The sequence below is a fragment of the Ciconia boyciana genome, chromosome 4 (genome assembly GCF_034638445.1).
Source record: "Ciconia boyciana chromosome 4, ASM3463844v1, whole genome shotgun sequence".
NCBI classification, from domain to species: Eukaryota; Metazoa; Chordata; class Aves; order Ciconiiformes; family Ciconiidae; genus Ciconia; species Ciconia boyciana.
The window spans coordinates 78,775,649-78,788,321 of record NC_132937.1 but is presented as its reverse complement, the minus strand read 5'-3'; the positions used below and the strand labels follow the sequence as shown (position 1 = coordinate 78,788,321).

Below are 12,673 nucleotides of genomic sequence, written 5' to 3'. Positions count from 1 at the left end.
TTACTCTGGAGTAGTCAACAGCAAAAGCTCCCATCATGTTCTTCTGAAGTCTATATTGTCTTGAGTGTACCTCTGTACTGGGAGCAGGGTGCTCTCGGGGGGCGGGGGCTGCAGCGTGGCCTCTGTGAGGAGAGATTGGGCCTTCCTTGCATGGGACACAGCTGGCTCCAGCGGACCCACTGCAGGGTAGTGCCTCTGGGAAAGTGTATTTAAGAAAGGGTAAAAAATGCTGCACAGCAGAGTGCGAAAGAGAGGAGTGAGGATGATGTGAGAGAAACAACCCTGCAGACACCAAAGTCAGAGAAGAAGGGGTGGAGGTGGTCCAGGTGCTGGAGGAGAGATTCCCCTGCAGTCCCTGGAGAAGACCACAGTGGAGCAGGTATGTAAGTGCTGAAGGAACTGTGCCTGTGGAGGGCCCATGCTGGAGCAGTTAGTGAAGGACTGCAGTTTGTGGGAAAGACCCACGCAGGAGCAGGTTTATCCTGAAGGACTGCAGCCTGTGGGAGGGACCCCACACTGGAGGAGGGGAACAGCAGTGAACTGACCACGACCCCCATTCCCTGTCCCTCTACACTGCTTGGGGTATGGGGACATAGAGGAGTCAGGAATGAAGGAGTGAAGTTGAGCCTGAGAGGAGAGGAAGGGCTAAGGGGAAGGTGGTTTAGTTTTTGTCTTTGTTTCTCACCATCCAAATTAATTTTTATTGGCAATAAATTCATAGAATCATAGAACAGCCTAGATTGGAAGGGACCTCAAAAGATGATCTCGTTCAACCTTTCAGTTAAATTAAGGTTCCCCCTTAAGTTGAGACTGTTTTGCCTGTGATGGTGATTGGTGAGTGATGTCCCTGTCTTTACTGTGACCCATGAGCTTTTAGTCTTATTTATGCCCCTGTCCAGTTGAGGTGGGCGAGTAAGAGAGCAGCTGGGTGGGTATCTGGCAGCCAGCCAAGGTCAACCCAACACAACTGTCTCATGAGAGTATACGCACAGTTGTTAACAGGTGATGTGCAGTAATTTGATGTACTCAGCCCTCATGTTATTACTATTTACTTTGAAATGAAGACCATGTTTCCTAACTCATGTTTTTCAGACTACTTGATGAGTTTGGTGATGGCCTAGGACTTGCTCAAACCATTCCATATGTGGATCCTCAGTTTCTCACATTTATTGCACTAGAGGGACGCTTACAAGCAGCTATGGAGGTATTAAAATATTCTTGGTGGTATTATATCAGTGATGATGTGACATAAGTTTTTATTTTTGAATCCTGTTTCAGCATAATCTGAAAATCAGGAGAACTAGGGAAAAAATTACCTTCCTGTTTTAGCTTGAACTTTCAGGTCTGCAAGCTTGAAAATAAATGTGTGAAGTTCTTTTAAATGATGTAGTGCAAGAAGTCATTGATCAGTGCTACGCCTTTTAGAATACATATTTCTCTTAAAGATACTGATTTCTACCAGTATAAACATATGCTATTTAAATTATTCTAAAGAATGTTGCCAAATTCCCTTCATAACAAAGGAAAGTTCATACCTGGATCTGTGCCTGTGGCTTGTCACAGTTGTGGTTTTTTTTTTTTGCAAGAGTACAATTGGATGTCTCATCTTTTTATTCCTTAGTAGAAGACTTCTCTGTTTGACTGTCTTGAGTCCATGTATTTTAAATTAAAAAACCCAACCAAACAAAACAAAAACAAAAAACAAACCACCCAGAAGCAAAAAAAGCCTTTTATCTTTACCTTGTTCTAATCTAATTTCATCTGTCTAACTTTGTATAAACCAGAGCATTTGTTATCAAGAACAAGCATGGTTATGATCGATCTTTTCTGTTATATGACATTGGTCACTGTCAGAGTGAATATGGAGCTAGCTGAAATTCACTTTGATGCAATGCAACAATTCTTGCACTGCCAGAAATCTCCCCTGCAGGGTATTTGTCAAAATAAGAGTTAAATGATGTGTAGACATATAATATGGTGTTACAACAATTAAATTTAGTGTTTTGTGTGTGACACAAGTTTAGGGGCATCAAGGGGCAGTTTGACTACTAGCTGTTAGTTAAAAGAGGTGAACAGGGCAGACTGTATGTCATAGTGTGCTTGCAGACAAAATACCAAGGATGCTTTAAAATGCTTTCTAAAGCCAATAGTCAGTGGAACAATCACAGATAACTTTTTTCCATGGATATGTGCAAAATCAATGATTTTGTGAATAAACTTCATGGGGATTTTCCAAGGGGGTGGAAGGGTTGTTCCCTGAAGTTGGCAGTCACTCAGTTTCCAGGTATTGTGCATCCCCCAAGGTATATGGGAGGTCAGCATTACTCATGATCAAGTACCATAGGGTCTTCTCCAGCTGTGTAGGATCTTGTTAGCATTACTCATCTGGAGACATTCAGAACTGCTTATTAATGTGTAGGAGGTCTGTTGATATCCATATTATAAAAGCAGTATTTTGAAGTTGTATAGAGAAAATTCTGTGTCTCTTTCATAGCTGCCAGTTCTCACTACATCAAAAAGGACAGAACTACAGAAGCAGTTGACCTCCTCCTTTGCACCAAAGCAAGAGGATCCATGTAGAGAGGGAAAACTAATCCCATCTTTTCTTTTTTTTTAATCTATATGTTAACACTTGGAAGAGGAGGCTGAGGTTATTATGGCTCTGAGTTTTTCTTTCTCTTTACTGTGTAACATTTCCCCAGTTACTCTGTCAGAAGAAACGTGTGCACTTCTGTCAAGCTTGAGCTGTAAAAGCAATCCTAGGGGGCTATGTGTGTGGCTGAGAAAATGCTGTAATTATGTTAGTGTCACCAGGAAAGGAGTGTCGTTGAACACATTTGGCAAGCAGGCAGATGACTACAAAGGTAGTTATTCTCTGGTACCTGTGGTACATGTCACTGTGGATGTTGGACAAGAGGGAAAGCCAATTCTCTTAAATAGTATTTGTGCTTGAAATTAGCACTTAGGTGTCTGAAACTTTACAGTGGGCATAGAAGTCTGGCATAATTGGAATTAGTCAGCAGAAAATGGTAAATGAGTAATAAAAGGAATAGCTGTATTGACTGTGACTAAATGAGCAACACAGGTTTTGAGTAAGAATTCAGAATATTTCCTCAAACTCAAGCAGAATATATAGAGCACCTCTCTTTCCAGTGCAAAAATTGTTACTAAAATTGTTCAGAAAATAAGAACAAGGATTACCCAAAACTGTTAAACATTTCTCTTGGTCAATATTGTGAGTATTTCTGGAAGCTGAGAGAAAGTGAGCAAAAAAGGCTCTGTAATGTCTATCTATCCAGAATTAATTTTAATTGTTTGCCGAGATCCTCTTAATGACCACAGCAAGATGTAGACAGGATCAGGATATAATGTTTTCTGCTTTCTAGAATATAGGACTTACAAATGGCTAGTCCTGTGTAGTCTCTTAAAATATGTGACCCCGTCCCTGACTGGATTAACATAGTCTAGAAACTTGTGTTCCTGGGAGGACGTTCAGAACAGCCTTTAAACATGACTTTCCTGGTTGTCAGGCAATTGTAGATGAAGATGTAGATGAGTGTTCCACAAATTTTTAAAAATGTAAAATCTTTCATCGAAATAGTACATATCTCAGTGTTACAAAGCCTTTTCCTTATCTTTGGTACTGTGGTCATAGTGCTTGCTCAGATACCCAAAATGTGCAGCGTACAGCATTTTCAGGTGAAAAAACCTATTCTTTTTTAAAAAAAAACCCTGTTTCTTCTGTGATGCAATGACCAAACTGAAGTAACTCTTCAAGTTTGGGTAAGAGATTGCTGAAAATGTCTTTGCTTTCTGCTAGAAAATGCAACTTCTGATTTCCCATATATAGGGTGTATAGAAAATGTTTAACTTTTGTTCTGTAGTTTGCAGCTGTATATATGTATCAAGTAGGGAGAGATCACTGTGAGGGGTATCTTAGTATCGAAGGTCAAGGTGATAAGGCTTGAGAGCTCTGAGGGAAGCGAGAATTGAAGGTAGCTGTCTTTCTTCCTCACGATTGGTATTTTATGCTCCTCATCCCTCTCCCCAAGAGTAAAGGGAGTGATTTCATCTGTTCTTGACGTAGTTCATCTTATTTTGGGGATCAGGACTTGTTCTGGTTTTACTAGGCATTTTTCTGCAGGATGATCAGATTTCAGTTTCACCAGATAACTTTCCTGCTTGTTCTACAACTTTTATTCTCATGTTCTAGATCTTACTGCTTGCATGTGTGTTTTCTTTCTCTGTTTGAACAACTAATACCCCAGGCTGGTTTGCCACTCTGCATTTAGATATTATCTATATATTTATACTCAGCTTTCTAACAGGCTATTTGTTGCCAGTTATGTTATCTTAGTATTATTTAGATTTGGCTTTAGGGCAAACAGCTATTACTTAAATCTTGCTTAGTGTGATTCTACCTTATGGGTGCAACATACCTCTGCTTTTGCTTCAAGTTTAAAAAGTAACCCACCTGCTTCCTGGTAATAAGTATTTTTGCACCAGAGGTTTTGTAATGGAGAAGCCTGATCTTTGCCTAGCTTTAAGTATTATTCTGATTTGATGAACAGATTGGGTTGAGTTTTAATTATAACATCATTAATAATCTGTCTAATGACTGTCACTTTATTCAACCTGTTACTGTTTTACTTAATCCACCTCAAGTTTCCCAAAATTGTCTAAAATAGTAGATTCATTAATCAGATCTTTTTTGCCTATAACAACATAATTTATTATGAGAGTCTATTACAGCTCAGAAAATTTTTAGAGAATTTCTCTATCCAGCAAACTAATTTACAAACACTTGAAAGGGATGTGACATGGTAATGCATCCAAAATTCAAGTGTGTCTTAATTGGAGCAGGGGGATATCTGTCCCAGTTAATTGTGACATTTGGAGGGGAGTAGTGGTGAATCTATTAAATATTATTTTAAAAAGCTATGTCCTATAAGACTCTGGGATCCTAAAATGTAATAATCTGTGTGATTTTTTTTAACTTCCATTTGTTTTAAATAAATTACTTAGCTGGAGTGTTTGGTTTACTTCATTAGCAGTATAGAACAAGTTGTGTGTCCTTGCACTGTCAGTGACTTCATTTATGAATGTTTCCCGTGCCGATTCACAGATGTGAGGAGCTCAAACCCCTGTAGGCTATAGCACTCCTGCATAGTGTCCAGCATTTGTTTATGGTACATGGAGCAGTAAGCAGTTGCACAAGTAATAAGAGGAAGGAAATAAAGGTATCTTATAAAAGTTGTAAAACAGACACTTCTTTGCCCTGCTTTGGTTTTGAAGATGTAGTTTTAAGCATCAGGGTCACTGTGAGGCTTTCTATCTGATGTTTCTTTTGTGTAGCTTTCAAAAGCAAACAATAGAATGCTTTTGTAAATTGTTTTCTGTTTGCAAGTATTAATACTGGATATAGGCACAGAGGTTTGATACACAGGTAATACTGCATCCTTCTGTCTGCCTGGGATCTTATCTAATTTTTCCAGCCATAGTAATTACCTAATTAAGCATTGTATTTTTACCTACAAATTAGTCTCAGACCACTGCAGCTGTAGCAAAATACCATTACAAATACTAAAATCACCTTAATGTTAGTAAGGCAGTATTGTCTGCTGTAGCAGAATTGAATGTTTTTAAGCTGTTACATTGGAAGAGTGTACCTGTTCTGCAGGTGGACTTGCATACTACACTAGGGATAACTGTCCCAGGATTTCTTTTAAATTAGGAGATTTCTAGATGAGAATACCTGTGGCAGCAGGAGCTGTAAATATTTGTCTCTTAGCTCATGGTGATCTCTCTGCTGCCACAAACATTTGGCTGTAGGTGTAAACCTGCTAGTTTAGATCTATGGTGGGATGGTTGCCTGAGCTACCTTGCCACTGTGATAAAAGTGCAGGCATATTTTCAGGCTGTAGCTCTAGTAACTTTGTCTAAAGTTTAAGAGGAAAGACTACTGAAGGTGTTTGTGTATAATCCAATGTTTCTTTAGTATATTTTTGGTTTTTTACTTAATTGTACCCCCAACATTACAAAAATGTCAGGTTATCTTAAACTTCTCACCAAGGGAGTTTTGTGGCCATTAGAATAAATAATTTTCATGCTGATTAGAGCAGTAAGTAGTTATACTTGAGGGGTGTGAGTAGTTAATTCAGGATATGAACTTGGTGCTTCTGTGTTCATGGGTCTTCAGTTTCAGTTTGTTCTGCTGTTCAAACAGGTATATCTAGTACATTTCTTAGCAATTATAACCAATCTGAGTTCTGTGTTGCATTTTTTTTTCTAGTGGAGATCCTTTCAGTGTCTTATGGCGTTGAATGTATGATGTAAACATCAAATCTGCCTGCTGTAGCATCAAAGTCTTACAGATTTTTGTATGGTGAAAAATTTAAGTTTCAAACAAAACTACTTCAGATTACTATGTCTGTGTAAAGTCATACACATGAGAAACACCTATGTGGATCCTGTTTTGTTTTGTTTTTTTCTGAAAGCTTACACTGGTAGTGTAGCCAAGGTACTTAATATTTTTGGTTTGTACCTGAGTAATTCAATAGCTGAAACCAGGAAACACATTAATGAGGCTTTTATTTTCAGAAAGTGAAATGTAATGACAGTTTTGTAATAGCAAGCTTTATTACATTTTTTGACTTGCTGCCTTTTCTGAAACTTTTAAAAATGAACAAATGTTCATTAGAGAATAAGTTGTGACTCTGTCCAGATACTTTAAGAAGGCTTAAACAAGCTGTTACTGTTTTGACCTTTAGTTTCATCTCATTCATTACAAAAATAAAAATGATGTAATGGTTAGTCTGACAGACATAACTTCCATTTAAGAAAGTAATAGTATTAGAATTGGATTCCTTTTCTTGCTTGCTTGTTTTTATATGGAATGTTACATTTGTGAGTAAGAGAACTTGGTCTCTGCTCACCCTTTTCAGACTGCTCTGGTGCATTTGGAGTCTCTTGGATTTGATGTTGAACAGGCTCATCCACCAGCTACTAAAGAAGCCATAGATTGTCTGCCACAGATTATCATCACAGATGACCATGATGGTATGGAAAAATAATTAAGAATTAATTTCCACAAAGTTTATAAGAACAAATTTAGCTTTCTGTAATACCATAGGTGCAATTATTAAACTATTGCATATTATTAAACTAATTATTAAACAATGATTAAACTAATGCATATTATACTGCAATTATATGGCATTATAATATGTTGCATATTATATTATGTTGCATATTATAATATGCATTAGTATGCAATAATTGTATATTAATAATGCAATTATTAAACTAATGCATAACTATTTAAACATACTTATGGTGCAGCTGGTAATGCTGCTCTAAGAGCTTTTGGATCTTGAATCAGACTGAATATAACTTTGGTCAGTTTGGAAAACTAACCTTTACTGGAGAAGTGTGATGGTATTTTGTAATCATTAGTGATACTGTTTGTTGATAATATATGCATTCTAATTTCAGCTCATCTTGGATGTAAAACAAGATAATAATGCTTTTTCTTCATCATGGGTGTAGGTCAAGAGCAGTGTTGTACTATCTGTTGCAGTGAATATCTGAAAGATGAAATCATAACAGAGCTACCCTGTCATCATTTGTTTCACAAAACTTGTGTAACCCTTTGGTTACAGAAAGTAAGTACTACAGGCTTGCTGGGGGTTTTGTGGGTTATTTTGAGTATTTGCATTCTTCTGGGAAGAACAGTTTGTAACTTTTTGGTATCTCATCCCACATTTTCAAGAAATAACTGGTTATTAATTTTATCCATTGTAGAACTGAATTCTAGTGCAAGTAAGGAAAGTAATTTATATCTGTACTCACCTGAAGGGCAATTTCTTGAATAGAGGAGGTGTTTTTGTGAAGAAAAACATTGTCTGCTTTTAGTAAGAATGAAACAGATGGATGAGTTATAACTTGTTTTGATATGAGAAAAGCTTTCTTTACTGTACTCATACCCTGAAGTAAAGAAGATGGCTTGGTTTTCTCTGAGAAGAGCAAAAGATCTGATCTATCTCCCCAGAATGTCAGGCCCATTTATGGTGACAGCGAAGGTTGGAAGGAGAAATACTGGAATGCTGATAGATTAATTTTAAAAATTTACCTTTTGTTAAATCTATATTGTATTAGATTTAATTTTTATAATCTGTAATCAGTTTCCTTCCAAATGTCTTAAAAAGGTTTACATCACATTGAGGCTAGACTGAAAGAACTGTAATTAATGAATTGGGTTTTTTTTCTTTCCACTTGCACTGTGCTTTGTGGACAGTATGAGCCTGGATTTGCTAGTTCTCAGTGAGCCTACAGTGTAACACATAATCTCCTCAAGAAGTACAAGAGGAATATTAATTGATTCAGACTAGGGAGATCAGAACACCTCTAGCACGGGTTGTTGGTGGGTGTATAAGTTTTTATACCTTGATAGTGTTGATTACCACATTGATATTGCCTGTATTATATGTCTTGCCTTTTTCTGCTGTCATAGTAAACTGCTCTTGCTGAAAACTGGACAAAATACTTCCAGTTAGATTTGGGCTGTACCTAGTTTATATTTAATCCTTGCTTCAAAAAAAATTCCCACCTGTAAAATCAATTCTTTGAAGAAGACCTTGCCGAGAGCCTGATGTATCTGCTGTGTAACTGGTGTAAAAGCAAAACAAAGCTTTCTTCTGAGCTTGTTAGCTCTCTCTTAGCTGCAGGTAGCCATCCAGTCAAATTTGACTTTGAGACAGTGCTGTTGTGAAGACATTAAATACTTCATAAATAATAATAACCTTTAGCTTTTCAATAGAATTGAATGCAAACTGTGCAAATGACCTGTTTTTTTTTTTATAGTCAGGAACGTGCCCAGTTTGTCGTCATGTGCTTTCACCCGTGCTTCCTGAAGCAGCTGCTGCCACTGTTTCCTTTCTATCTGATCATGATTCTGCATCTTCTGTTCACAGTGCTACAGAAGCTTCAAACTAGGGTCTGAAATTAAGTCTTTGCCACCAAAATAAAAATGTAAATTTTGCCTGTTTAATTACCATGTGAAAACAATTATGTATAAAATATATGTAAAATACTATCTATATTATATATTTTAGTTTAGAAAGAGGGTGCAAGACTTTCTAAACTCTTTAGGTTTACAATAATAGCTTAAGTTTTCAAATGGTAAGTTGGAAGAATGTGCAGCTTTTCTTTCTTAGCAGAATGTCGCTGGTAACTGTAATGTCTAAAGCTTATATTATGATATATTTTTCCAAAAAGATAACTAATGTGGCACTTTGTTCAAGTTCTTGCAGCTGCAGTGCAGTTGCAGCTTATTGAAGTAATGCTTATAATCTGTTTTACGTACTATAACTGAACTATTTGTTTTTGTCAAAGTTAGTGCCACTGAGTGACTTTGTAATTGATCTCTCATATATATGTTAAATGCAAAGATGTTCAGTCATGCCAGCAGTGGCAGAATTTGATTTCACTGGAAAGAAATTGCATAATGTAACAGTATTTCTTACCAGTTTATTCCATAATAAACTTTCTTCCTAATCTCAGAAGTGCTATTAAATTGCTGCTGTCTTTTTTTTTAATAAATGCTAGCACCATTTTTAAGCCTGTGTCCTGAATAAGTATATGAACTATGGAACTTCAGCATTTGAAGTTCTAAGTTTCTAAGAAGTGTCATCTATAAGAGCTGGGCAGCTGGTTTCTTCAATTTGTGTTTAAATTCCATTCTGCTAATTATGTCTCCTGCGCTCTCTCCTGCATGCATGCACGTTCTCTCTTTTTAAGATATATTTATTGTTATATATATCAGGGCTGGGGTTGCTTTCTAATGCAGATATAGTTAAAATATTTTTGGCTCTTAGAGTTTTAAGTCTGAAAAGGGTAGTAGAAACTTCACGCACTTAATTGAAAAATACATTTGAATACTTGGCTACTAGGATAATTGTTGTTATTTCAGGAATTTAAAAATTAGTAATGTTTCTGGTATTTGCACTGGTTATAATGGGTTATGCTACACTTAATATTTTAAAGGAGAAAAGGCTGATCTCTAAAACGTATTTCTAGAAATAACACTCCAGTATATGCAAAAACATTAATGGGCATGGAGTTAATCATTACAGGACAAAGTTAATATTTGGATGTATATATGTGCACTAATGGGTGCACAAAAACATTTATGTGGCCATTGGATAGACACACAATTCCTAAAATGTTGGTGCATGGAAATAATATAAGAGGTCTAATCAAACCCTTTTAAAACAGTTACAGATTTTTCCAGTAACTTTGAAATTAAGCTGAATTAAGCTCTTGGAAAAGTGATTGATTAAAAACTAATAATCTTAGAGCAGTTCTCTGGCTACTCAGTTATGATTATGGCTGCCATCATAGTATCTCATTTCTTTACAAACATTAATATATTTTTATTAGCAGTGGAAGATACTAATATACGTGTTTGAGGGACATACTGAGTTGTGATGTACTTTGCAGTGTAACTTGTGGACTGAAGCAGACCAAAGAATTGGTGGCAGTTGCCATGATTCTGCTCCTGAGGTCTTCAATTATGTAATTCCAAAACTTAAAGTAGAAGGAAGCCAAAACAATAGGATACTGGTGAAAAGTGGCAGATGTGTAGTTCCTTCACGGCTTATTTTCCTATATTAAAACTTTATATTCACTGAAGTAGGCATCAGTAGGATTTGGGGAAACACGACAAGGAACATATACTTCTAGGCATACTCACCACCAGAATTCATACTAATCCAAGAAGTGCTATAATCTTCTGCATCTCTATTACAAAGTAGTGCTATGGAGAGTGGTTGATCCATGGTTACTAACTACCCCAGATGACAAAATAGTAATGCGACCTTTAAAGCTTGTGTATGGGATATATAGAGATTTAAGAGAAAGTAGAAATGAAGACATTTGTGTTGCTTGCAGGGGACATAGTAGTATCAAACTTGTTCTTTGTTAGGGCCTTTTGTTCTTCAGTAGTTCCCCCTGCAGTAAATGTTACAGGTATTTTAACCAGCCTGTACTTCGTTTCTCTCTGGATCGGCACAATATGTTGGCCTTCATTTAATCTCCTAAACACAATGTTTTATAAAGAGAATTACTTTAAATTCTGTGGCAAGCTTTGGAAATCCTCTTGCTAGAAGCTTTTGATTCCAGACTTAACTAGCAGTGTCAAGAGCTAAGCTAGAAGCTTTTTCCTTCCTTCATTATATGTTGCTGGCCTCAGCTCTGACTTCCTATTTCTAAACAGCTGTCAAAAAAGAGTGTTCATGTTGTCTTTTTTTCTTTAACTTGAATGTAGAGGTCTTGTTTGCAGATCTTTCCTGGCTCCTCATCTGAGAAGACAGCAGATGAAAGGTCTTTCTAATGAGGTGTCTGAAAAAGCATATGCTAGGTCATACTCAAATGATTACCAGTAGAAGTGTTTAACACAAAATAAAGTAGAAAAATCCCACCTTTGGATGATGTCTAAATGTTTGTGATTATTTAATTTTTTTGGTAAATGAAGTCAGTCATAACAGATTCTTTGCAGATCCTGTTGTTCCTGCTTCAAATATAAAATTGTTTGGTTAAAATGGGCCTACTTGAAAAGGCCCTGCAAAGTGTAATGTTTTCCTAGGATAATAAAAATTAATTTTCTTTTTGCTCAAAGAGAATTTTCAAGTAAAAGAACTTTTACCTGCAAGGGAGAAAATCTTTTTTTTTCCCAGTGTTAGGTAAAACCAAGCATGCCACAAGAATGAGAAAGCAAATGTGAAAATAAGCTTGTTTCTGGTAGAGGTTCATGTTATCTATACACTGTACTAGTACACTGGAAGCATCTATGTGAGGTAAACCGAATTCATTTTAATATTACCATATAAAACATTTTCATTCCAAAGTTAAAAGTGTTTTTTTTCTTTGGCTTTAAAAAACCCAACAACAGAGCTCTTTTAATGTTTTGTTTCTTCCTTTCAAATTCTGGCAGATTTTGGAAGGATAAATTATGTGTTTTGGCTATTATCTGGCAGCTCTATCTGTTACAAGTCAAAAGGATGCCTATATCTGTTTCAAGTCAAAGGGGCAGTTCCCTTAGTTCTTTTGCCTGTCTATGTCTTAGGATTTTGCTTAAGATTACTTCGGAGAGCTGCCTGATAAGTCACAGCTCTGCAGACACCTTCCTTGTTATGCAATGCAGAAAGCTCCTGTTTCCTGCTGTGTTTCTTTATTCTGTGCTTGATTGAACACCTGAGGAAAAGCAACCTTTTTATTTGCTTTTTTTATTGATACAGAAAAGTTGCAAAATGCAATTATTTATCTCTACAAAAACAACTCCTTACAAGCCATATAAGCTGTTCATATTTCCTCTGAAAAGAGTTAGAATCATAGAAGGGTTTGGGCTGGAAGGGACCTTAACGATCATCTCGCTCCAAACCCCCCTGCCATGGACACAGACACCTTCCACTAGACCAGGTTCCTCTAAGTCCCATACAACCTGGCCTTGAAAACTTCCATCCACAACTTCTCTGGGCAACCTGTTCCAGCGTCTCACCAACCTCACAGTAAATAATTTATCTGTAATGTCTAAAGTAAATCTACCATCTTCCAGTTGAAACTGTTACCCCTTGTTGTATCACTACACTCCCTGATAAGAGTCCCTTCCTATCTT

At 36.7% G+C, this 12,673-nt stretch overlaps 1 protein-coding gene across 9 annotated transcripts in view; it reads left to right on the top strand.

Annotated features, from left to right (window-relative positions):
* The window catches only part of PJA2 (praja ring finger ubiquitin ligase 2), a 34,101-nt gene extending 24,591 nt beyond the window's left edge, over window positions 1-9,510 (top strand). For 4 of the 9 annotated variants that reach the window (XM_072860512.1, XM_072860513.1, XM_072860517.1 and 1 more), the window contains exons 6-9: window positions 1,093-1,204; window positions 6,945-7,059; window positions 7,549-7,664; window positions 8,863-9,509. In XM_072860512.1, coding sequence (XP_072716613.1) covers window positions 1,093-1,204; window positions 6,945-7,059; window positions 7,549-7,664; window positions 8,863-8,994 — 475 coding nt within the window. In that variant the 3' untranslated portion in view covers window positions 8,995-9,509. Of the gene's footprint in view, window positions 1-1,092; window positions 1,205-6,911; window positions 7,060-7,548; window positions 7,665-8,862 lie in introns of those variants that run through there. The other 5 variants (XM_072860516.1, XM_072860514.1, XM_072860519.1 and 2 more) reach the window with 5 other exon arrangements.
* Window positions 9,511-12,673: the final 3,163 nt, after the last annotated feature.